Genomic DNA, 26,939 nt, shown 5'->3' with positions numbered 1-26,939 from the left:
GAGATTTTCATAGTAAACTTTCATCAAGTATCAAAAGTTAAAAACATGTGCAAAATTACGTTACATTAGGAAAGATTTTTGAATCAATTTATCAATTTTTTTGGAGCAAGTGAAGTAATATCATTAAACATCGATCAATTTAACCTTTTTCAATAAGTGATTAATCATTTGTTTTACTTTCTTTTTTTTTCATTTTCTTTTTTTTGTATTCTTTTTTTATATATTTAATAAGGTAATGCTGTAAGGGAGAAAAATAAAAAATAAAAAACAAAAAATAAAAATAAAAGGCTCCATAATCCGTCGATTATCCAAGGTTGGTATTTCTTCTTCTGCTGAAAAAACAGCTGTCGTTCTGGGTTCAAAACAGTTTCTAGTCTTTTCCATGTTATGTCTGCAGACATTAGATTCAGGTCCATGTCCTTCTTCAGCTGATATCAGCTCGGTGAAAGTTGAGGTCAAGTTGTCTGCAGGTCAGAAATCTCTGCTGTTATTCAGGTGACGTCAGACGTATGGAGAAAGTGATGAATCCAGGTGTCATATTTCTTGAAATTATTTGGCTCTTTGATTTACTCCATGTTGTTTCAGACGACTGTGATAAGGCACTTCTCAAAGTCCTTCATGGTGTTCACAACCAGAACCCTGGACCGGTCCGGTGGACCGAGTGGTTTGACGTAAATCCTGCAGCCTTTAACCCAAGTGTTCTCAATCTGCTTACTCTTCCTGTGAAGCCGTGCATGTTTGGAGATTTCACCATTCCTTCTGGTCAGATGGTCGTTCAGATAAGCAGCCAAACCTTTCGGTTCTTCCTTTGGTTCATCAGAGCTAGCTTGTGTTTGTGATTCACAAACCTGATGAGGATCGCTGGTTTATCCGTCTCCTTTCTCCTGGGGAGCAGGTGGCAGGTCTCCATGGTATTGAGATCCAGGGAAATCCCTTTAGATGTGAGAAATGAATGTATTTGATGTTCCAGAGTCTCTCCACCGCGCTCCGTATTGGCACTGCTAGCTACGCTAGCGCTAGCATTAGCATCAGCAGTGCTTGCTCCTGCTTCGTTCAGCTTCGTTCGAGGCTTGATGGTAATCCAGTGAGAATGACATTATTCATCCTTACTTGCTGTTCCACATCGTCCAGTCGTTTCTCCAGAATGTCGACCCGGTTTTCTCGTTGTTCGTTTTGAGCTCGAAATCTTCGGAACTCTTCCATCATTTCCATTAGCGGCGTTAGCTTAGCCAACACCTGATCCATAAAAGAATTAAGCGTTTCTTGAATGCTATCAATAGCCTTTTTGAGCTCTTCATATTCCTGGGTTTTCTTAGGGGGCATGGTCAGCTCTCTTTTTGGAGAAAATCAACTTTTTAAGTAATTTAAAGATAGTTGTATCCACAGAGAGGCACGCCACGCGCCCTGCCCGTAACCCGGAACCGGAAGTTCCAACCAAAATAAAAAAATCAAATCAAATCAAGAAGACACAGAAACTAGAAACAGCATTAAAATCTTTGCAGATTGTCGGTGAAAAATGTTTGCATTCCAAAGATCATTAATTTTTTTCACTTTTCTTTTATTATGTTAAATCTCAGTTATATACTTCATAAATGTGTTAATCTAATTTTAATTAAATTAAGTAAATTTCTCTATTGTTTTTTCACTGTAATAAGAATTTCCAAATTATTGCTAGTCTTTATTATTAACTATACAGTTTATTGTTTATTTATAGTTGTAATTATTCTCTTTAGAAACAGATTTTTAGGATCTTTTTACTTAAAATTTTCTTTTTTTTTGTTTTTGTTTACTTGTTTGCTTAATAAATTTCTTTATTCATGACTGTAGTTTAGAAATACAATAAACGAATGTGATCAGGTTTAGTTAGTCTCTGATGGGTTTTGTAGTCAAATCTGAATCTCTCAAAATGTTTCCTCGATTATTTGTTTTCTATTTTTATTTTATTTTTTATTTTTATTTCATGAAAAGTAAACTGTTTATTTTAAACTTTATTTGCCAGTCAAGTTAAAATGGCTTTTTTTGCAACCATCGACATCATAATATGAGCGACAGACAACACTCACCACCAGGTGGTGGCGCTAAAGCACCATGACGCTGTTAGCCAAACAAAGAAGAAGAACAGCACGAGGCGCTAGCAGCGTTAGCTTGTTAGCAGGCTAGCAGCGTTAGCTTGTGTTGAGAGGTCGGTGGTGTTTTGTTGGGACGTTTGTGAGGTTTTTGGACAGAAAGGACGATACGTGGTTCGTGTGGGAACTCTCAGCATTTTCCAAAGTGTCGTAAATGAGTGAAGAAATGTTGAACGGAAAGACAACGTGGATTGCTGTGATTGTGAGACTAGCAGATGATCGATCGGAGCTGGAGTGAAGAGGACGGCGGTGTTTGTGGGAGTTGGAGCTGAAGGTCGGAGCAGGAACCATGTCTTCCCTTCAGTCTCTGAGAGAGTTGATCAGCGAGCGACTAGCTGCTGCTGCTGAAGAAATCTGCAGACTCTGTGAAGGAACCATCGTCCAGTACGAGGAGGAGCTCTGTCGTCAGCGCAGACTGCTGGATGTCATCTGGAAACCACAGCTGCAGCTCCACCACATAGGTATGTATGTCACCTTCATCACACAGAGAAGACCTTTGAGCTTCATGCTTTTCTTTACTGCGGTCAAGTGAGCCGACATCTGTGGAAGTGTGGTCTCGCTAGCCGTCACTGACATTTAGCATGCCATTTACATCATAGTTTACGGTCCAAACTCAGTGAGCTGGAAAGACGGCATAAAGCGCTAATAATATCATCCATATCACAGTTACCCATCATCAAATAACATGGACTGTGCTCTGAAATCAAGAGGGTTATTTCAAGCCCTATATTGTTATTTGTTGTACAAATCTTTTCATTTGGATTACATGTCTGTTCATTCCATAATAAACTTCCAAAATAACATGTTTTGTCTGAAATATAATCTATCAGACAGATTCTAAAAGTGAGATTTAACATTGAAAGAGTGTTTTGTTGTTGAGCATGACATGGAATGGAATCAAACAGAAATGAAGAAACTCCACGTAAAATCACATCTGGTCCTGTCAACTCTTTCTAAAGTTGCTTCATTTAAGGTGATGCAAAAACTACACTGGATTATTGTTGGTGATGATGTACATCTTAGCAAGTTTGAAGTAAAATGACTGGAGAAAAGTAAAAATATTGACATTACAAACTAATTTAGGCTCCTCATACATAGAGAATAACATGTGAACCATCCCAAATACCACTTCTTTCAAAGCCCCCCCCCCCCCCCCCCCCCCCCCCCCCACAAAATCCCCTGGCAGCTGCGTCAGAAATAAATACAATTACAACGTAGTATTCTTTATTAACAAATAACAGTAACAACTGACTACTACCTATCTAACTAATGAACTGTGTTGTAGATTGACCTAGGGCTGGGCGATATGGCCTAAAAATAAAATCTCCAATTTAATTTTTTTTTAATTCGATTTCCGATTTCCCCCCAATTTTTTTTTAACAAACGGCAGACAACTTAAAGGAAATGTTGCTTTTATTTTATCAAACCCAAGACAAATGTAACCCCCATTTCTGGGATGAATAATAAATGAATGAAAACACTCTTGGAATCAAAGTTAAGTATAAGACTTTTCTTCTTACTCCCTTTTGGACTCTTGTTTAAATAATTTTGTCTTCTTTTATATAATTTTTGTCTTGCTATTGTCTTATTTTGTTATTCTACACTTGTTTTCACTTCTCCAAAATAAAAAGGTTACTTCCTTAAAGTTCCAGCTGTGTTTAAGTATCACTTTGTAGTCTAGACTAAAGGAGACAAACATTCACCTTGACAGTAGCAGCATTTTCTAAAGGATTAACAATACAGCTCATATCTGAGGTCTAAGGTTTAAAATAAATTAATAAACCCCATGAGTCACGCCACCCACCCCCGCGACCGCCTCCTCCGAAAACAAAATCCTATGGCAGCCACGTCGCAAATGAATATACAAGTAATAATTACAACGCAGTATTCTTTATTAACAAATAAAAGTAACAACTAACTAACTAACTAACTAATGAACTAACTATACAGGCGTTGTAGAATGAGTATATGTGTGTGTGTCAGAGGACTGAGTGCGTGCCACGAGAGCGCGCGTGAGAGCCTTTGACTCCGATGGGCATAGGCAGCGTGGGGGGGGGGGTCTCTTCCTCCACGTCTGTGGCAGTAAACCCAAACCAGTTCCATCAACAGATGATTTTATTCCTTTCTTGGGAACAAACTTGTCACTCTCACCGGTAGCCATGCTGTCGCTTGCTGCTTCGTGTGTCGATTGTCGCTTGTCGCCATGTGAAACTAATGCTACGGAAGCTCTGGGGAGCCAAAAATGCGCCATATAAAAACTCGATGTAGTTATTTTTTTAAATCGCCCTTAACAAAAAATTTGAATTAATTCATTTAATCAATTTATCGCCCAGGCCTAGATTGACTATGACTTTGTGAGCCCGGTGCGTCTTGTGTAGAACTAGGAGGAAGAAGCGCGCACACATGACGTGTGTTGGGGGTGCGTGTTGATTCTTCTGCTCTCTAGCTGCAGGCGAGCCTTCACCTGTGCTCTCTGGTACAGACATCTTCTCAGAATATTATTTATTGCCCAGTAATAAACAGGCTGCAGACACTGTCACCTTTCTGGTAGCCATGAGGCCTGACAGCCATGAAGAACGCGGGGCAGGAGGCTCCACCTTTGTTTATACAGACATGTTAAATTTGCGCTGCACAAAAAAGTTCCCAAACAAAACATGTAGTGATATTCATGGAAATCTAACAGCGTGTTCATGTTTGGTGTTACAGAGAGAGTGAGAACAGTGATATATATACCCCCCCTCCCAACACAAAATGCTCCCGGCCGTCCTCCGGACCTGCCTCGCCGGACAGCTCGGCCACCTCAGGGCTCCAGACTGCGACCAATTGGTTGCATTTTGAGACCAAAATTTGAGAGTGTGCGACTAAATTTTACATCCAGTCGCACATGTGCTACCGGTAAATTTGCCTCCCCCACCCTTCGTATTTTTAATAGAAGTATTTAGTAGAAGGGGCACGTCAATAATCAATGAAATAATCAATGAGACGCGAGCGCACACACACACAGGCAGACACACACACTCGCGCACATACTCATGAAATGCGAGCACACATTCGCGTGATGCCTAGGGGGAGGGGCCTAGAGATAATCGAGCGCGCGTAAACATCTGTGGGAAGGAAACGGAGACAAATATCATCACAACTGATATGTGCGTCTGAGCTATGGGTAAGCAAACTATTGATTCGTTCTTCCGACCTGCGGCTGGTGTACCAGTGCCAGAGTGTACAGCAGGGGTCTCAAACTCGCGGCCCCCGAGATGATATTTTGCGGCCCCCGCCTTAATATGAATGTTCAATTTTAATTCGCCCCGCCAGTTTGTATGAAAGACACTTTTTCATTGTCGTGCGCGGAGCTGACCAACCAATCACAGTGGGGTAAATGACTCTTGGGGGCGGGACAATGACAGGGCTTGAAAGCAGGACACCTGACTGCCCCCTCCCTCCCCCGGAACACATTAAGGAGTTCCTTACTTTCCTTTAGAAGGTATTTTTTCGCTTGTAATTTTCTAAATACATGCAGTCCGTGCTGAACTTTTCTCTAGGTCCACCCTCCTCCCTCCACTCCTGTCTATCTGAAATCAAAAACTGGTTCACCTTAAACCTTCTCAAACTCAATAGCGATAAAACTGAGCTACTTCTAGTAGGTTCCAAATCCACCCTCTCCAAAGCCACAAGTATCACTCTGTCCATTGATTCATCCTCTGTCTCCCCCTCCCCTCAGGTAAAGAGTCTGGGTGTCATCCTAGATAGTTCCTTATCTTTTCAGTCACACATCAATAACATTACTCGGTCAGCCCATTTCCATCTACGTAACATTAATCGTCTACGCCAGGGGTGGCGAACAAGTTTGACGCCAAGAGCCGAATTTTTTCATTGTGAGAGTCAAAGAGCCACACCACACCCTGACCTTTTCTCTGCCTTTCTCTGACACACAGGCGGTGAGGTTGATGCTGGAGAGGCACTGACTCCTCTGAAGTCTGATTTACATCAGTATTTAATTTTTATTGTAATTCTTTGTAACTCAACATTCCTCTTTTAATGACCCTTACACCAACAAATACACAAACATCTGGCAGAGCATCCTTCTGGTGTCTGAGTCATTCATATTCACAATAAACACAGTAAATACATTACATTTCAGATGTGTGGAGCATAAATTAATTTTAACTTCATTAGAATTTCTTGCCTTTACATGTTTTATATAAAATTGAATCACTGACTTTTTGCATCAAAAGCAAATAATATATTAAATGTTACTACATTGCAACAGTTAAGTTCATACTTCAGAGTAGTAATCAGCTGAATTACCATTGACCTGGCTGCGTTATTCCCTCCCCCCGTACACATTAAGAGCCCATTAACTTGAATACACACACATACAGCTAAACAGCCTTCAAGTCACTTCTGCAAACAGGTCCCTGACTTATGGTTTTACAATTGAGATTCCCCCCTTCCCATGAGTCTTAGGGGCTGAAGGCGGGGCTAACTCCCGGTAGCCTCTCTGATCAGTTCCTTTACGTGAGTGTCAGTCAGAACGGACTGATGCCTTGATTTCACGTGTTTCAATAAACAGGGACTGGAGGACACATATTGAGGAGAACGTGGACAGCAGTTGAGAGGAGCTCTTTTACACACAGGGAATTCTCCGTTCTCCAAAACGTAACAGGGCCTTCTTTTATCTTGGTCACGTCAAACCGAAACTTAACTCAGCAAAGACAGGAAAAAAGTGAGATGACACACAACGCATGCGAATTTCTTTTTGGCGATGCCAGTGGCAGTCATATCACGGTAAGTCGCGCTCAAAGTAGTCAGCAAAACCAAAGAGAAGACAAAAGCGAGATTTGACACAACACACGCAAAGAAATGTGTTTTGCAAACGCAAAAAACGTTTTTGAAAGCAAAAAAAGTTTTTGAAAGCAAAAAAAACAACAATTTTGAGCAAAAAACTTAGAAAGTTTTGTGTTCAACTTAGAAAGTTTTGTGTGCAACGTTGTGGCAGAAATTTCACTCCATATTCTTTCAGAGAGATTTCAGCTCAGTCAGCTCAGGTTCTCTCGCTGCCTCATCAAAGACGAGCGGGGATCTCATCAGTCAGTCTCTGCATTAAAGGATCCATGAGAAAAGTGATCTGCGGTCGTTTCTGTCCAGTTGCGCAAGCAGCGCCATGTTCTGCGCTTTATTCATTTGGATTGCAGCTTTCTGCTGTGAGCTCCACAGAGAAGGAAAGTGGGATGATTGCCGTTCTGAATGTGCACTTTGAAAAGCTTCAACTTGTTAATAAAGGAGACAATTTGTGTCAGATGATCAGGAAGAGTTTTTAATATTTTCCGGGATGCGTTTTGTTCTTTTCTGCCATGAACTATTTTACTGCTTCCAGAAGCTCATAATCATAAACATCGTGACTCTCCATTCTGTTCAGTAAAAAAGTAAGAATCTTCCCTTTCACCACTTTGACCATGAGAGTAACGGTCTGCACGCACATCAAATCTGTATCTATGTGTTCCGGCAGTGGGAGTAACCTGCGCAAATGATTGGCGGTCACGTATGTGTCGGGAGCAGTATCAAACACACACACTGCCAAATTACTTTTATTATTAATTATTATTTATTTGTAATACCCTCTGGCGGTTTGAGTGTGGTTTAAGAGGGAAAAAAAATATGAAATGAGGCAAAGTATATAGAAAATATGATGAGACGCAAAGAGCCGCACGCTCATCGGCCAAGAACCGCATGCGGCTCGCGAGCCGCGTGTTCGCCACCCCTGGTCTACGCCCCTCCCTCACTGTCCCCTCTGCTTCTATCCTGGTCCACAGTCTGGTCACTTCCCGTTTAGACTACTGTAATTCTCTCCTCTTTGGTCTCCCACAAAAAACCCTCAATAAGCTTCAACTGGTCCAGAACTCAGCTGCCTCCATCATCTCCAGAACCCCCTCCTTCAGTCACATCACTCCAGTTCTCCACCAGCTGCACTGGCTCCCCATAACCTCCAGGATCCAATTCAAACTCCTCCTGTTAACCTTTAAGGCCCTCCATAACCTGGCTCCTCCTTATCTCTCCCACCTCCTTCATATCAAAACCCCCTCTCGTTCTCTTCGGTCCTCCTCCTCTGTTCAGCTCTCTGTCCCTCCCGCCCGACTCGTCACCATGGGAAGCAGAGCCTTCAGCTGCTCTGCTCCCAAACTCTGGAATTCCCTCCCTCCTGACCTCCGTAACATAGACTCTCTGCCTACTTTCAGATCTAAACTCAAAACCTCATCTGTTCATTTCTGCCTTCCCATCCTGATTCACTTTTAATTTTATTTATTATTTTTATTGTGCTTTTAATGTCTATTTTTAACCTTTGTTTTGTAAAGTGTCCTTGGGTTTTTTGAAAGGCGCTTTAAATAAAATGGATTATTACTATTATTATTAGGTCGCACAGAACCGGAGGAAAGTTTAGGGTTTTGGTTAAGCGCGCAGCGGCGTGTCACCCCCGACCCCACACGGTTTATGCACGGCTGTTAGGGCAGCTCACCGCTCCTGCGGGAGTCGGGTCAGCTGAGGAGAATAAATGTCCCTCACGTACATGTGTGACAGCTAACGGGGCTTGAACTTTAAATATGTGTGAGTGACAAGATTTAGTTTTAGACACACTGAAAACACGTTGGGGAAAATGCAACGATAGACGTGTTTGAGATGAACCGGCACCTCGCCTGGATTGGACTGGGGAGACCAGGCGGGGGTGGGGGGGTGGGGGGGTGAGGTGAAGGCGAATGAAGGAGAACAGGAAGTTGGAGTTGTCCTTAACATTCAATTTAGTTTTAATATTCCTCTCCCCCTCAGTATAATTTGTGTTATTATATATTTTATGCTTATTTGAATGTTTTGTAATGTATTTAACCTTTTTTTAATCAATTGGTGTTTTATATTATTTTGATGGATCACTGTACTACAAAAACCACCAGGACACATGTCCCATAATGCATTGTTTTTTAGTCAGTAGGGCAGCTTTCAGTCAGTGCAGTACTAAATTTCCAGAAATATATTTCTCACACCAGGTGATCTGTGCAGCGTTGAGTCCACCTGGGTGATTTCAAACACGCTTATTGTGTCACCAACATACATTTCCATCAGTTTTCTTTACTTATTTGTACTGTCATGACAGCGATGCTGCTGTCAGTTTACCTTGTTGTTTAATCTTCAAAAGTGCAGAATAAAATGTGACACTGAATTAGAAACAGCACATTGTAATTTCTGCATCTATTATTAAAGTATTTATTAGTAATACAGTGGAAATTTGTAGATTCGGTTAGCATGTTGATTTACGGTATGCGCCCCTAAATTTTCTGGTTGTGCCCCTAAAATTTTCAGTTGGGGGCCACTGTGCTCCTAGTGAAAAAAGTTAGTCTGGAGCCCTGGTCATCCTCCGGACTCATCTTCTCAGCCTCGCTGGTGTGCCAGGCCCGGCCTCATAGGACTCTGCTGTTGCCTGTCACAGTTTGTCCTACGGGCCCCCTCAGGGGTTGACATAGCCCAGAAATTTGCACTGGCCCAAGGGGCCAGTAGTTTTTGAAAGTTACTGGCCCTGCCTGAAAGTTACTGGCCTGACACAGCGTGACCCGCCGCTCTGCAGGTGCTTGTAACTTTAGGGAGGTCCGGGGGCATGCCCCCCCCCCCGAAAAATTTTAACATGGTGCAATTTGGTGCATTCTGGTGACATCTAGCACTTATTTATACATTTTTCAATGACTGAAAATAGAGCACATCAAACTTAAATCGGCTCTAGTCTGTTTCAGATGTTTTGAAGAGAGCACTGCAGTGTAGTAGTTAACACTAGTTAAGAAGTTTTCATGCTGAGTCTAATCACTGCTATTTCACATTTGTTCCTAATCAATAGTTAAGAAGTTTTATTGACTTTTTTGCTCTGACTGCCTTGAGGTTCTGCTTTTTGTTACTGTTGCAAAGTTACATTTACTTTTTAGTTACTTTAGTTACTTAATTAAATTAAATAATTGAAAAATTAAATAACATAAAATTACTGAGATCATTCAGCTAACTAGAAATAATTACTGCTTACAGTGTTGTAAAGAAAATCAAAATGAAGTACTTTGACATTATACTGCATTAGAGTCTGAAAGTCAGGTATTTGGAGTTGCCTTTGATTCTTTGACATTCAGCTTAAAGCTTAGTGGATACAGTTTCATCTTCAATGCATTCATTAAATATCTTGCTGTCCATACTACTAATTCCACCCATTACTCCATCTAATATATTCCTATCTATTCCTGCCATGTCTTCCACATCTCTGACATGCTTCAGTCTCTCTTCAGTGACGGTGTCGGATTTTAGATCATCGCGGTGAAAACCCACCAGGGGGCGTGCTGATCTTTGTGTCAGTTTCAATATATCTGCGTAAAATGTAAACCCACTGGCTTGTTCCTTCGTTGTTGCTGTTTAACATTGTTTTGTATTGAATTGTTACATTCAATAAAGTTTGAAGAAAAAAAAGTAGAGTGAGCGCGTGCCGCGTGGTGCTCGGCAGTGAAAGCCGCCCACGCAGGTGGGAGACGAGGAGAAGAGTGATAAAAGGTTTCCCATAGAAACCCTTGAAGTCTGAACACAGGACTAGCAGAGAAAGTAAATTATGAAGACGAGGTAAATCTACACGTTTTCGCAAAATATACTTTATTGAAAAAGGTGAAAAATATATTAACCGTTAGATATTTTAGTGGCCTGAGCGGACAAGTGAAAAATAAAGTCTTGTGGTCCGTACTGCTCGAAAAACAGGACCGGGCCAGCGGACAAATGGCTATGTCGAGCCCTGCCCCTCCTCTTTGGTTGACTTTTGGAACCTCAGTGCGGTTCCTTGAGGGGGGGGGGGGGGGGTACTGTCATGGTTTGGGTTTCTTTTGTATTGGTTTTTCCTTTATATCTTGTTCTGTCATGTTTGAGTTCTGTTTCCTGTTTTACTTTGAAAGGTTTCCTGTTTTGTCATGTTTTTGAGTTTTACTTCATTTGTCCCAATCTGTCCTAAACATGTTCACCTGTGTCTTGTCTGCCCTGTCTGTATATAAGTCTTGTCCCTGCTGTCCATGTCTGTCTCCTGCCACGTCTTCAAGTTTTGCCCACAGTGAGTCTTGTTTTGTTTTACCCTGCTCTGCAGAGCCTTATGTTAATTAAACCCCTTGCCCTGGAACTGTTTGTCTCCCGCTAGGGTTGTGCCGATGGACGATACCATCGTCCATCGTGATGGAGAGACACCATCATGATGCCACGCCCCCGTCACGCTGCGAGTCAACCCCATAAGCCGCGGTTACATGTGCAAAATATCTTGATGGGATCAATGGTCGGATTAGAATCCAACCGTGTAGATGAGCCCAGAAAAACTTTTTCAGATTTTAAAAACATTCACATGGGTCACAGTTTCGGTCGGAATAAATCATTCGCTAATGCGCTGTAGTGTTTTTAAAAACCGGAAGTGAAACTTAGTTCCGCCGAGCGGCTACATACATAGATACGTCAGCTCGGTAATATACGAGATGATCTCCTAAACATGCTTTTATTAATGTTACGGTTATTATGAAGCGCCTGTTCGCGCATCATTTTAATTTTAATCCGTGTGATCAGAGCTTTGCGTGAAACCCTGCAATCTGCATCTTGGCTGTACGTAAATATGTGGGAATAACATCAGCCTTTATTTTGTCGGGACACGACTGGAAACACGAATGTTTGAACGGTTTCTAAGGACTGAGCGGCCTTTCTGCTTCGAAGCTTACACACTGCATTAGCTAAACTAGCGCTCCGAGCTCTGCCCCGACACACTTTTACCGGGAGACCTGCTTCTCCTAAATTCCGGTTGCTCGTTCACATAGAGCTGCGGGACGGATCATAGTCCTAAGTCTCCCACACGTTACAAAGCATCCTTACTTCCCCTAACACACAAAACTCTAAGTCCGTCTGCTCTGCTAGAGACACGGTCGCTCACTCCACCGGTCTAATCAAATGCAGGACCGGATCACATCTTTTTCTATTTTGTTTATTTTATTTTTTTTAAGTCACTTCCCTCAGTTTAGACTGGATCATCGCAGATGTGTCATTATTTGGGAAATAAAATAAATAAAGTAATAAAGTAAAATGACGAATAGCAATTATATAAGAACGAAAAATTAAAAATACCCCCCCGACGATATCATCGTCCATCCCGATGGTTGACTGCAAACATCGTCAACTGCCAATTTAAGGGACATCGCCCAACCCTACCTCCCGCCTCTGCATTCTGGGTCCTTCCTGCTCACCAGCCTTCCCCACCTGACAACTTCCCCGCAAGACAGAAACTTCTTTTGTAGAAGGATGTGTGTGTGGCTCTTAACAGCGCAAGTGTGCGTGTTTAAGTAGAGTGCCCACATGCTTCTCTAAGAGACAGCAACAGCAGCGCGCGGGCGGGTGCGACGAGGAGAGAAGGAGAAGAGTGATAAAAGGTTTCCTATAGAAACCCTTGAAGTCTGAACACTGGACTAGCAGAGAAAGTAAATTATCAGCAAAGATGAATGTGTTTAATGTGTTTATTATAGCTCCAATCATGCAGCATATGCAAAACCCTAAAAAAAAAAAACTTTAAAAAAAAGTGCGGTGGTCACAGCCCTACCAGAGAGCACAGGTGAAGTGCAGCTAGAGAGAGGTCCACTGCAGAAGAATTCGCACGCACCCCCAACACACTTGTGTGCGCTCCTTCCTCGAGCCGCTGACACACACACATACTCATTCTACAACACCTATATCAGGGGTGTCAAACTCATTTTAACCGAGGGCCACATCAGCATAGGGGCTGTCCTCAAAGGGCCAGATATAACATATATATGTTACTAAATGTAATGAAAAATAAATGTAACTACTCCGGAGTGTTAAATAACTCATTTATTTATTTATTATAAATATTATATTATAACACCAACAGTTGCATAGAAACATGCTTGTTATTCTAGCATAAATCCTTTGACATTTGATTCTGTCAGGTTAGGTTATATGGACAGTGTTTAAGTCCTAATATTTAGTTGACCAATCCGATATTTCAAGTCCAATTCTCCCTAGATATGAATAAATACACACCTATTTTTATTTTTTTATTTTGAGAAATTAAAATCTTTTATGCTCTCTCTCTCGGGTAGAGCCGTGACGGTGTCGGATTTTTGATCACCGCGGTGATGAACCACCAGGGGGAGCGGTGTCGCGGTTAAGCGCAGCCCCCCCCCCAAAAAAAAACCACACAAAATCCTCTGGCTGGCAGCCGTGTAGCGCACTTAAGACGGCGCGCTGCTTGTAAAGAAAATGAATACAATGGAAATAAATAATTAGAACGCAGTAAATTTGTTGTATTTCCTCGTGAGACGGGAACTTCTGTTGTAGAATGAGTTTGTGTGCTTCTGATAGCGCTCCTGTGTGTGCAAGGGAGCCACGTGCCACGTGCAGCGCAGGGGGCAGACAGTGAGAGGGCGTGCGACTAGAGAGAGAGACAGGTGTGGTGGGAGAAAAGGATAGAACAGTCTGAAAGAAAGAAGGAAAGTCTGAACACTGGACTAGCAGAAAAAGTAAATTATCAGCAAAGATGAATGTGTTTAATGTGTTTAAAAGTGGCGCAAGTCAAAACTCCAGGTTCATTATGGAATATATAAGGCGGAGTTGTACGCTTATAACCAGATCTTATGCAGAACAAGGGAAAGGTACTTCTCTGAAATAATTGGAAGTTGCAGCAGCAACTCTCGTATCCTGTTCACAACAGTTAACAGATTAACTAACCCTCCAACCCAGCTACCAATAGAATTGGTTTGTACACCTAAGTGTAATGAGTTTGCTGTATTTTTCAATGACAAGGTTCAGGGCATTAAAAAAGCCATCAACTCCACAACACATATAACTATCGAACGGCCACCTACTCACTCTAAGCTGACTCACTTTATACCTGTCACTGACCAAACTGTCCAAGAGACCATCACCCGTCTGAGCTCGTCTACATGCTGCCTTGATGTGTTACCCACTAGATTTCTAAAGTCTGTCTTGAACAGTGTGTTGCCATCAATTACTCAAATAGTTAACATGTCTCTTCAATCTGGAATATTTCCAGAGGCCTTAAAAACTGCAGTCATTAAACCCCTCCTGAAAAAGAGCGGTCTTGATCCCACTGTACTGAATAATTACAGACCTATCTCTAATCTGCCATTTTTAGGAAAAGTCCTTGAAAAAGTTGTCTACCAACAGCTCACTGACTTTCTCTTATTAAACAATTCGTTTGATGTTTTCCAGTCAGGTTTTAGACCCCATCATAGCACAGAAACTGCTCTTATCAAGGTAACCAATGACATCCGCCTGAACACTGATGATGGAAAAGTCTCTGTCTTAATCCTGCTAGACCTGAGCGCTGCCTTTGATACTGTTGATCATGGGATCCTTTTGCACAGACTCCAAGACTGGGTTGGCATCTATGAGGTGCCGTGTAGGACATTATTCAGAATTAGCATTCACATACACATGTGAAATCTCTCACACACACTAGTGAAATGCTTGTATACATACAACTGAAAATGTATTCATTCACATACACATGTGAAATCTCTCACATACACATGTGAAATCTCTCACATACACATGTGAAATGCTCTCACACACACTACTGAAAATGCTCTCACATACACATGTGAAATGCTCTCACACACACTACTGAAAATGCTCTCACATACACTAATGAAAATGCTCTCACACACACTACTGAAAATGCTCTCACATACACATGTGAAAATGCTCTCACACACACTACTGAAAATGCTCTCACACACACTACTGAAAATGCTCTCACACACACTACTGAAAATGCTCTCACATACACATGTGAAATGCTCTCACACACACTACTGAAAATGCTCTCACACACACTACTGAAAATGCTCTCACACACACTACTGAAAATGCTCTCACATACACGTGAAAATGCTCTCACATACACATGTGAAAATGCTCTCACACACACTATCCAAAATCCTCTCACATACACATGTGAAAATTTCAATAAAAACGGAAGGCATTTCAGTAGAAACAACAATTTTTTTTACTTTATTGTTAGAAACGAAGTTGCTCGACTGAAGGCATTTCAGTGGAAATGAACCTGTGTCCGAATTCCTGCCCTGATCCCTAACTACTAAAACCCTATATAGTGCAGAACTATATAGTTCTATATAGTTCTCTGAATTTAAAAGCAATTCAGACACCCGTGCTCAGTACTTTTTTCTTTTGGGTGTTGTTCATAACGCGCTTGACACGGAAACAAAGTGGCGCATTACCGCCACCACCTGGTCTGGAGGCGAACTACTCAGATTTAACGCGGAGAATGACACTTATTTGTCAGAGTAAAAACATAATAAATATGAACATTTTACAGAGACTATTTATGAATCTGCTGTGTTCTGATCATGGAAAACGTGACTGATTTATAAATAATTAAATTACAAACACTTTGGTGTTGATTTAATGTATTTGTTCATAAATAAACCCCCAAGTTATTTTTTCATGCCAATATTTATTTTGTTTTTGTGCCACTGAACGATTAACGGGCTCTTGCAAGGAGGCATTTTTTTCTGTAGTTTTCTTACACCTTACTGAAAATGGCTTTGAAAATGAATCTGTCCGTGTTCCTGGCAATAATTCAACCGTTTTTCGTGAGATCAAACTGAAAACGAGCAGATATGCAGCATCACAGGACGGCAAGGAGAAGCAGACATCTCAGAAGATTTCCTCTGGATGCCCTGACCAGACAGAATAACTTGTGAGTTAAACTTAAAGCTTTTTTTTTAGTTAAACCTAAACTTTAACTTAAACTTTGTTACTAATCATGCTCAAGGTTACACAGTCTGCTGAGTAAGAGTTTAACATTCTTTTTCAAGTGACTTGTGTAGTCCAATTACATGAAACACTTGTGAGTTCAAAGTTTAGAATTTTTTATTCAGAGTCAAACCATATCACTTGTTTTAAACAAAAACAAAACAAAAACTTTCATTTTTAAAAGTTTAAATGAAAATCCAAAAACCCAGCCAAATAAAAACCACGAGATTTTCCAGAATTAATAAATACTTCATAATCTAAAATGTAAGACATCAAAATAAATAGAAACATTAAAAAAATGTGATTTAATTTCCTCAATGAAATAATTAATGTTGCATTTTCCAGGGTCTTCCACGTCTCTACTGCTTTACCAACACAAAGGTGTCTGTCCTGGCCCTTTACGCTGACGGTCAGTCCGACACAAGACTGGATTTTCGGTTGACCCGCAGGACCATCGAGCATCTGGGTCGATGGTCCTGAAGCATCAGCTTCGGGTTCCTCACACTCTGGGGGGTCACAGGAGACTGACGTCCTGGTGTTTCTTTTCTGGCTGGCGTGTGGCACATCTTACAGTGTGGTAGCCAGAGTCTTTGACATGACACGGTCCACCGTGAGCGATGTTGTCCACAGGACGGCAGACCGCATCCTCCAGCTGATGAGCAGGGTCACCCAGCTTCCCAGTGGGAATGAACTACCATAAGTCGCCTCTGGATTTTAGCAGCTCGCTTGGTCTTTCTCCTTCCAAAGGGTCACAAGGAGCATTGATGGCTGCCACATAAGAATAAAGGCCCTAAAAGATAATGCAGCTTGTTATTTTAACAGGAAGCTTTTTTATTCCATTAAAATGCATGCTGTATGTGACTCTAATGCCAAATTTATAGATATTTTTGTTGAGAATCCAGGATCAATCCATGATTCACAGGTTCTACGTAAAAGCCCAATTTATGTAAATCAAACAAACCCACCTGAAGGATCCTTTTGGGTGATGGTGGGTATCCCTGCATTGCACATCCCATCATGCTGCTGACACCCTACAGGGAACCCATGAGGAATGCCATTGAGGCAGTTACAACCAGAACCACTCCAGAACACGCTCTGTTGTGAAGAGAGCATTTGGCATGATAAAGATGAGGAGGAGAGCAATATTTCTGGGGGCACTGGAAGTAAAACCAACCTTTGCAATGAAAATCATTGCCTGCAGTTCAATTCTGCACATTCTGTGCATCAGCAAAGGCGACTGCTTAGCCACAGATGTTGAGCCACAGCAGGACAACACCAGGAACATGCAGGACGAGCAGAGTCACGTCTGTCTGCAAGGACAAATCTTTGCTTTCCTTTCAGCTCCAACTGTGACACACATGACTCTAGAAGACCAGGATTATTGTTAACATGTATAAAAATAAATATCAACATATAAAACGAAATTCTAAATATGTACATCTGATATTTATATGAAAATCCTTTTAAGATTGTTAAAAATAGCTCAGATTTAAATAATACATGTAAATTATTCATTTTTGTTCATACATTTATTAAACAAATTGGAAAAACAATGGCTGCATTACATTTAGAACAATAATTTCAACTCAAGTAAACTTAACAGACTCTCCTGTCGCTGTTCCTCCCTTCTAGCCCTTTCCTCCTCTCTCTTCTGGGTCTTTAACATAAACCTTTAACCCAGTACGACAACGATTAACCGTTTATTAAAATGAAGTCAAATCTGATCATATGTCTCTACCCATCTGGCACGAGCTAGCTTGAAAACAAACAGGCTATCTTTCTCCATCCGCAAATGGATCGGATTTTCCTCATCCTCGTCTGTCCCTACATATATGAACACATTTAAAACATGTGTTAATAACTTGTGACTACGGTTAGAAGTCACTGCTTTTTGATGTAATATCTAGCGTTTGTTTTTAGCCTTCGGCGCTAATTCGCGTTAGCGTTAGCTTTAGCATTACTGAAATTGATGAGCTTCAAAACAATCTAGGTTGTTGATTGAGGAATATAACATATTAAACACATCATCTTAAGTATTTACAAATATATTTTACAACAGATACTGGATGTTTTTTAATATACTTACACGTTTCGGTGGTTTTCCTTGCGCAACCGGCTGCCATTTTCGAATGATTCAGACGAATGATTATCTCGCGATAATCAGCCAACTTCCGTTTCTACTGAAATGCCTTCCGTTTCTGTCGAAAATTTCAGTAGTGTGTGTGAGAGCATTTTCACATGTGTATGTGAGAGGATTTTCACATGTGTATGTGAGAGGATTTTCACATGTGTATGTGAGAGGATTTTCACATGTGTATGTGAGAGGATTTCAGTAGTGTGTGTGAGAGGATTTCAGTAGTGTGTGTGAGAGGATTTCAGTAGTGTGTGTGAGAGGATTTCAGTAGTGTGTGTGAGAGGATTTCAGTAGTGTGTGTGAGAGGATTTCAGTAGTGTGAGTGAGAGGATTTCAGTAGTGTGTGTGAGAGGATTTCAGTAGCGTGTGTGAGAGGATTTCAGTAGTGTGTGTGAGAGCATTTCACATGTGTATGTGAGAGCATTTTCAGTAGTGTGTGTGAGAGCATTTCACATGTGTATGTGAGAGATTTTACATGTGTATGTGAGAGATTTCACATGTGTATGTGAGAGATTTCACATGTGTATGTGAATGAATACATTTTCAGTTGTATGTATACAAGCATTTCACTAGTGTGTGTGAGAGATTTCACATGTGTTTATGAATGCTAATTCTGAATAATGTCCTACACGGCACCTCATAGGCATCTCTGGATCTGCCCTAAGTTGGCTCAAGTCTTATCTAGAAGACAGGAAATATTTTGTTGAAATTGGGAGTTGTGTCTCAGACTACATGGGCTTGAATTGTGGTGTGCCCCAGGGATCGATCCTGGGACCCCTTCTGTTCAACCTCTACATGCTGCCACTAGGGCAGTTAATACGCAGTAATAACATATCTTATCACAACTATGCAGATGATACTCAGATCTATGTGTCACTGACAACAGGTGAATATGGGCCAGTGGATTCACTCAACCACTGCCTCCAACAGATCAGCGCGTGGATGCAGGACAACTTTCTCCAGCTAAACTCAGACAAGACCGAAGTCATTGTCTTTGGCCCACAGAAACAAAGAGAAAGTCTCAGCAGCTACCTTCATTCTCTGTCTCTCAAACCCTCAAATCAAGTCAGAAATCTAGGGGTAATCATGGTCTCTGACCTGAACTTTAACAGCCATATCAAGTCAGTAACATCAACGGCATTTTATCATCTGAAAAACATTGCCAAAATCAAAAACATAATCTCAAAGCGAGACCTGGAGATACTTATCCATGCATTTGTCTCCAGTAGGTTAGACTACTGTAACGGCCTGCTCACCGGCCTCTCCAAACGAGCTGTAAAACAGCTTCAGTACATCCAGAATGCTGCTGCTCGAGTCCTGACCAGAACCAGGAAGTATGATCACATTAGTCCTGTGCTCAGGTCTTTGCACTGGCTCCCTGTACCTCAAAGAATAGACTTCAAAGCAGCTCTGCTTGTGTACAAGTCTCTCCATGGCCGAGCACCAAAGTACATCTCTGACATGTTAGTGCCATATGAACCATCTCGCACTCTGAGGACCTCAGGGACCGGCCTCCTGTTGATTCCCAGAGTCAGAACTAAACAAGGGGAATCAGCGTTTCAATATTCTGCAGCTAAAATCTGGAACAGCCTCCCTGAAGGCGTAAGACAGGCCTCTTCTGTGTTCATGTTCAAATCTAGACTTAAAACATTTCTGTTTAGCCGTGTATATGACTGAAAGGTCCTATCTGCACCTTTCTTTCCTTCCTTTCTTTTTAAATCTTTTTTTTTTTTTTTTTTAAAGTTAATTTTATGTTGATTATTTCTATGATGTATTGTGATTTTAATGCACTTTTCTGTTTTGTGAAGCACCTTGAATTACTTTGTGTACGAATTGTGCTATACAAATAAACTTGCCTTGCCTTGCCTTGCCTTGCCTAATGTGTTTATTATAATTCCAATCACGGACCATATGCTGAACTAAAAAAAGAAAAAAAAGTGCGGTGATGCGGTGATGAGGTCATCGTCACAGCCCTACTAGCGGGCCACATAAAATGACATGGCAGGCCACATTTCGCCCGCGGGCCTTGAGTTTGACACATGTGACCTATATAGTTAGTTAATTAGTTAGGTACATAGCAGTTACTGTTATTTGTTAATAAAGAATACTGCGTTGTAATTGTATTCATTTGGGACCAGGGGATATTGTGTTATTTTTATGGGGGGGAGGGGGCTGCGGTTAACCGCAACACTGCTGGTCTATCACCGCGTGACAGCTCTATCCAAAAGTCCTGGAAACGTATAAAAGGCTCCTTGCTGTGTTTGTGTCCCTGCAGGCCTCCCTCAGCATTGGATGACTGAAGAGGAAGATCAATGCAACCAGCAGAGGAACTTCAGAGTGGAACAGGAGGAACCAGAACCTCCACAGATTAAAGAGGAACAGGAGGAACCAGAACCTCCACAGATTGAAGAGGAACCAGAGGAACTCTGCATCAGTCAGGATGAAGATCAGCTTGATCTGAAGCAGGAGACTGATACCTTGATGGAGATTCCTACTTATGAAGAAGATGAGAACAGTGAAGCAGATCTAAACAATCAGCAGAGCTTTAATGTAACTGATAGTCAGGATGAAGAAGGAAACCAACATGAAGAATCAACATCAACTACAGATGAAGAGACAGAATCAACATCAACTACAGATGAAGAGACAGAATCAACATCAACTACAGATGAAGAGACAGACCCACAGAACAGAGATCAGAGGAAGAGAAGAGACAGAAGTCATGTCCAAAGTGTGGACAGCTCTCACATGTCAGCAGGTCAGTGTGACTCTGATGTTAGAAAAAATCACAAGAAGACAAATCTTGGTAAGAAATACAAACAATCTCAAAAAGAAGAGAGACTTTCCTCTATCAGGTCTGGTAAAAACTCAAGAATAATTACTAACCTGTCTGACTACATGGAAACAGGGTCTGATGGAAGATGTTATATCTGTAAAGAATGTGGTAAAAGCTTTTGTAACATTTCTCTGTTCGGAATTCATGCAAGAATCCATGCAGAAGATAAGAGATTTTCTTGTAAAGAATGTGATAAAAGTTTTAGTCGCAGATCTAGTCTCAAAACACACATGAGAATTCACACAGGAGAAAAGCCTTTTTCTTGTAAAGAATGTAATAAAAGTTTTAGTCATGTATGTAATCTCAAAAGACACATGAGAACTCATACAGGAGAAAAGCCTTTTTCTTGTAAAGAATGTAAAAAAAGTTTTATTCAAATATATCATCTCAAAGCACACATGAGAACTCACACAGGAGAAAAGCCTTTTTCATGTAAAGAATGTGAAAAAAGTTTTAGTGATGTGTCTAATCTCAAAACACACATGAGAATTCACACAGGAGAAAAGCCTTTTTCTTGTAAAGAATGTAATAAAAGTTTTAATCAAATATCTTCTCTCAAATCACACATGAGAACTCACACAGGAGAAAAGTTTTTTTCTTGTAAAGAATGTAAAAAAAGTTTTAGTCATGTATGTAATCTCAAAAGACACATGAGAACTCATACAGGAGAAAAGCCTTTTTCTTGTAAAGAATGTAAAAAAAGTTTTAGTCTAGTATCTAATCTCAAAAGACACAACTTGTAGGACTTTTTCTTGATAATGTAGAAACTTAGTGTATACTCTAAATTCGAAACTTTTCTTATAAGAGGTCGACCTCTCAACCTCTGTACCACAGCAGAAGGCTTTATTTTATAGGGGGAAAGGTTCTGTATCTCAGAAAAATTAAATATTAAAAAAAAAAAGCTTTTAATGCTTAAAACTGCTGGGGGAAAACCCCAATATTCCAATAAACTCCATAGCAACCTGAGTTGTCATTTCATGTACGTAGAGCCACAGGCTTATGGCCTCCACACCATATTGATGAAATAACTTCATCAGAGGGAGGCACAAGTGAGTATTAAATGCTTAGAAATGAATTTTTCTAAAATATAAAATAAAAAAACTTTAGTTGTTTTGATATATGATTTGCTACAGGAGGTCCTTTGTCCCAACAGCAGTTAGACTATAGAATGAGACAGTTCAGAACTGTTGAAACTGCTGCTGGATTTACTATTGAGTTATGACGTGTACTTTTATTTCCACTTTTATTACCATTTTAATTTTTACTGACTCTTTGTTTTTCAAACTGCTATATTTCTTGTTTGACTGCTGTAACAACTGAATTTCCCTCCAGGGATCAATAAAGTCTTGTCTCGTCTTATCCTGATTTTCTTGGACAGCTTTTTTTAGGTTTTCATCTTCTCTAAGCCACAATTATCAAAATCAAAAAAGAAAAGGATCAATACATTTCAATCTATGTTGTAAAACATTTCACAAAATGAATTATTTTAGGGGACTTCCGGTGTTGACGAATGGAGTAGACGCGTGTGTCCGAGCTCCCCGCTTTTATTAACTTCTACTAAGCCACCTAATTAACTAGATCAAAATTTGCCCTACAAGGACTAATTCAACGGCTTACCTAAGCAACCATGTCCAAAAAAAGCAGAAAAGACGAGCAGGAGAGGGAAGAAGCGGCTGGTGTTAGCGCATTCACTGCTGTGTTGATTGCTAAGCTAGCGGAAACGAAGTCCGAGCTGACACCTACGCAAGGTACGAGGCCAGACTGAGCACTGTTCAAGCCACAGTTGATGACCATACAGAGCGCATTACCCACTTGGAACAGTATGCCGACTCTACCAGCGTCGAGGTGACGGAAATGAAGACCGCGCTCTCAGCCATTGCGGCAGACAACGCTAAGCTAAAGGCTAAGCTAATTGATCTCGAAGGCCGGAGCCACTGCAACAACATCCGAATCTTTGGACTTCCCGAAAATATTGAAGGGTCTACACCAACAGCTTTTTTTTTCACAGCTGCTTTTTGAAGTGCTTGGCGCTGACATTCTAGCATCTCCTCCGGAATTAGACCGTGCACACAGCTCACTAGCTGCTAAGCCAGGGCCCGCCGGTAAGCCACGGCACGTCGTGATATGCTTCCACCGATTTCAGACTCGTGAGCTGGTGGTGCGGACGGCTCGCAGACTTCGGGGCAATCTCTCCTACAAGGGCTCTCCTATCCATATCGTGGAGGATTACTGTCCGGAGGTTTTGGAGCAGCGCACCCAGTATCGAGATGTCATGAGGAAGCTTTACCAGCTGGGCCACAAGCCTGCTCTGAGGTACCCAGCTAAGCTGTTTGTCGTGATGGAGGTCGGCTCCAGGAAACATCTTCCCTCGGTGAAAGATGCTGCCGATTTTGCCTCTCGTCGCTGCCGAGATGATGCCGATCAGTCCCTTCCTAAATCTAACTAGTAACAATATGTGACCTGGTACTAGTTCCTTTTTGCCATGTACACACCTTTTTAACGGCTTATTTGCACTTTTAAAGAAAATGGTTTGTGCAATATTTCTGCCGAGAAAACTTGATCCTATATATTTTTATTTTTTTTACCTTCTCAACCAAGTGGTGGTATAACCAAAGGTTGCTATTACTATTCACACTGCGATATTTTCCTAAGCTAGGTTTTTTTTTTTTTTTTTTATTATACATTTTTTTTCATTTTAACTGTTTATTTATTCTTCTCTTAAGTTGCTACAATTAGTCTAGTTACACTTTTCTAAGGGTAATTTTGACTTCCGTTATTGGGACAATTATAATATGCCTTTAAACTCGGGGATTTGGGGATTTTGGACTAAAGGGGGAAGTCCCGTTGTTAGGTGTTGACACCTTTGTGCAATGGACACTTGTTTCTTGTTTTTATGTATGTATGGGGATGTTCAGGCCAAGATTATTATGTTATTTTATTATTATTGGGTTATTTTTTCTTTTTTTTTCTCTCCTCTCTCTCTCGTTTTACTCAGATTTCCTTACAGAGACCAGCCTTGCCCTTCCGACCTAACATGTCTGCGCCCATCACTTTAATTACAGATCATGTTTGAGGTATGTCTTCTGTAAACATAAATAACAGATTCAGACTTATTTCTTGGAATGTGAAGGGGCTGGGGAATGCCACAAAACTGGGGCACGTAATGACCCATTTAAATCGTCTCAAGGGAGATATTTATTTTCTCCAGGAAACTCACATGCTTAATAAGGAAGTTGTGCGACTTAAAAAGCATTGGGTGGGGGAAGTCTTTTACTCCACATTTAATTGCAGGGCCCGTGGTGCAGCTATGATTTTTCGTAAGGATCTTCCTTTTATCGCAGAAAAGTGGGACGACAGTGCTTTTATCACAAAGCTTTTTTCATCCTTTCCAGATCTCCAAAATCACTATATAATCATGGGTGGTGACTTTAATTTTGTGCAGGATCCGCAGCTTGATCGATCTTCTAACACTTCTGCCCCCCCACTAGAGCAGCCAAAATGCTATCGACTCTCTCTCAACAGTTCGGTATTACTGACCCATGGAGGCATAAATTCCCAGGGGGAAAATCTTTTTCATTCTTCTCTCATGTTCATCGTACCTTTTCTCGAATTGACTTTTTTCTTTTAGACGTACGACTTTTGTCTAATCTGGTTTCTGTCGACTATCACGGTCTAGCTATATCAGACCATTCTCCGGTTTCTCTTGATCTGGCCATACTCTCCCAACCTCGCCCGTTGAACCAGTGGAGGTTCAATGCTGTCCTCCTAGCTGAGGAAGCCTATAAAGAGTTTATACAAGCACAACTAACTCTATTTTTTGAACTAAATGACCTGCCAGAAACAAATAGAAGTAGTCTCTGGGAGGCCTCTAAAGCACACATTAGATGTCAACTAATTTCTTTTATTTCTAATAAGAGGAAAATGGAGTCTGCTCGTATAAATCTACTTTTGAACGACATCAAGAACCCAGACCACTTATTAGCTGCTAGTTTTGATCCAGACCTGTATAAGAAACGACTCGCACTACAGACAGAGCTTGATCTTATCTCGACCACGGAGGTCAGAACGCTGCTACTCAAATCCAGACAACGTTTCTATGAATCAGGTGACAAGCCTCAGCCCTTGCCTGGTATGAAAGAAGGGGAAGCTTTCACCAGGCAAGGGCTGAGGCATCTTCTAGGCTTATTCCAGCAGTATTATCTCCAATGGGTTCGATAATCACAGACCCAGTTAGTGTAAACGAGGCATCTGCGAAGTTCTACTCGACTATTTTACAAGCCCCGAAGGATGAGGGAGGGCTTGCCCTGCCAGTCTTCAGATTTTACTATTGGGCAGCAAATATCCAGAAACTTCTTTTCTGGATGAATGACAACAATGATACCACTTCAAGCTGGATTCAGCTGGAAGGGAAATCTTCCGAATTTTGTCTACGCTCAATACTGTGTTCGCAGCTTCCCCTTCCCAGTGTCCATATCTGCCCAGTGGTGTCCACTTCTTTGAAAATCTGGAGTCAATTCAGGAAACAGTTCGGCCTTATAAATCCTACAGTCCTCACATCAGTCTACAAAAACTGTAGATTCGAACCGTCCAAAACCGATCTGTCATTCAAACTATGGCACAGGAATGGGATTAAGTCAATTTCTGACTTGTACGCAAACAATGTTTTCTCCTCATTTGAACAATTGTCAAAGAAATATGACCTCCCAAAACAGCATCTCTTCCGTTTCTTCCAGATCAGGGACTATGTTAAAAGACTGTTTCCTCATTTTCCAAATCGCCCCCCAGAAACTCTACTAGATGTTCTTCTCTCCAAAGACCCTTTTGTTAATGGCTGCATTTCAAGTCTTTACAAGTCCATTTGGACAGCATCTTTAAAGCCATCCAATACTGTCAAAGCTGCATGGGAAGAAAGTCTTAACCTTAACATGACAGAACAACAATGGAGGTCAGCATTGTCTCTTGTCCATTTGTCCTCTATTTGCGCTCGCCATAGATTGATTCAGTGCAAGATTGTTTACAGGGTCCATTATACCAACGCCAGACTGGCCAAAATGCATCCTTCTATTAGTGATTGTTACGACCCTTGTCATATTTGTGTATGTTTTTTATTTGTATTTAATGCTTTGTATATGGAGAGTTTGTGTAGGGGGGTGAAAGTACTTTTGTATGTGTGTAGGTTCTGTTCTTTTTTTTTCAGGTGACCTGGATGGCTGCACTAAGGCCTTGTGGCTGCCCATGATTGGAGGACAAGTGACTGGTGCTGCTGCTCAGGATTGGAGGGAGGATGATTGATGGCGGCACATGATTGGAGGATGAGACTTTATAACCCTGGCATCTCCACTGCCCCAATGGGGGGGGGGGAAAGAAAGAAATATATAGCTGGAGGTTTTGTCTGTCTGTACTCCCCCCCCCCCCCCCCCCCCCCCCCCCATTGACAAATCTGTGTGAGGCCCTTTGGCTGTGTAGACTCTTTTGGTGAAGCTTAGCTTATTGGTAATTTGTATCAGGATTTTCTTTTGTTGTTATTTGTAGAGCAGTAGGAGGGAACGGCCATTTTGTTTGACTGTTTTTCTCCTGTTTTGGTTGAGGTTCAGGGAGACAGGTCAGACTCTGTCATTTATTTTTACTTTGGTTTCTGGAAGGTCAGATAGAGCATTTGACATTTGAGTTAGTTCTGTTTTGTTTATTATTTTGGCCTGTGTTCACCCTGAAGTTTGATGCTCCTTTTTCTTTCCTTTTGTCACCTTTACATGTAGGACAATAAACCCTTATTTGTACGGAAATTGGTTTTGGCAGCTTTATTAAATTAGGTGGGTTTTGTTTTAGGGCTTACCTTTTGCATTTTTGGGTCATTTTTCTTATTTGATTCATCTTTATGTTATGCCCCCACACCCCTAGACCTAGGGTGCATAACAGTGATGCCTGCAGCAGATGCCATCTCTCTCCTGCCAATCATGCCCATGTGTTTTGGTCATGCCCAGTGCTCGCGGCACTTTGGACA

At 41.2% G+C, this 26,939-nt stretch overlaps 1 protein-coding gene and 1 long non-coding RNA gene across 5 annotated transcripts; one reads left to right on the top strand and one right to left on the bottom strand.

The window, feature by feature from the left end:
• The first annotated feature begins 1,921 nt into the window (after positions 1–1,921).
• Positions 1,922–26,721, top strand: LOC144989373 (uncharacterized). 4 transcript variants are annotated; one of them, XM_078941711.1, is made up of 4 exons: positions 1,922–2,587; positions 20,378–20,860; positions 23,934–24,012; positions 26,136–26,721. In XM_078941711.1, exons 1-3 carry the CDS (start codon positions 2,416–2,418, stop codon positions 23,969–23,971), a joined length of 693 nt encoding a protein of 230 aa, XP_078797837.1. In that variant the 5' UTR covers positions 1,922–2,415; the 3' UTR covers positions 23,972–24,012; positions 26,136–26,721. The 4 variants fall into 4 exon arrangements, 3 of the variants coding, with proteins under 3 accessions (XP_078797837.1, XP_078797841.1, XP_078797834.1); XM_078941715.1 differs by having other exon boundaries at positions 23,082–26,721; XM_078941708.1 differs by having other exon boundaries at positions 1,924–2,587; positions 23,934–26,721.
• On the bottom strand, positions 16,068–18,197 carry LOC144989413 (uncharacterized). The gene is made up of 4 exons (XR_013653564.1): positions 18,055–18,197; positions 17,143–17,332; positions 16,934–17,063; positions 16,068–16,758 (listed from the first exon to the last, which is right to left on the bottom strand). It is a non-coding gene; the product is annotated as an uncharacterized LOC144989413 (long non-coding RNA).
• Positions 26,722–26,939: the final 218 nt, after the last annotated feature.

Source organism: Oryzias latipes, chromosome 2 (genome assembly GCF_053564925.1).
Source record: "Oryzias latipes strain Hd-rR chromosome 2, Olatipes_Hd-rR_3.1".
NCBI classification, from domain to species: Eukaryota; Metazoa; Chordata; class Actinopteri; order Beloniformes; family Adrianichthyidae; genus Oryzias; species Oryzias latipes.
This window is presented reverse-complemented; position numbering and strand designations above follow the sequence as displayed.

Bases quoted from the DNA above. Each gene is read 5' to 3' on its own strand.
- LOC144989373 (XM_078941711.1), top strand. From the start codon at position 2,416: ATGTCTTCCCTTCAGTCTCTGAGAGAGTTGATCAGCGAGCGACTAGCT. The intron at 2,588-20,377 runs GTATGTATGTCA...GTGTCCCTGCAG, and splicing joins GCTGCAGCTCCACCACATAG to GCCTCCCTCAGCATTGGATG. The intron at 20,861-23,933 runs GTCAGTGTGACT...CGTTTTACTCAG, and splicing joins CAGCTCTCACATGTCAGCAG to ATTTCCTTACAGAGACCAGC.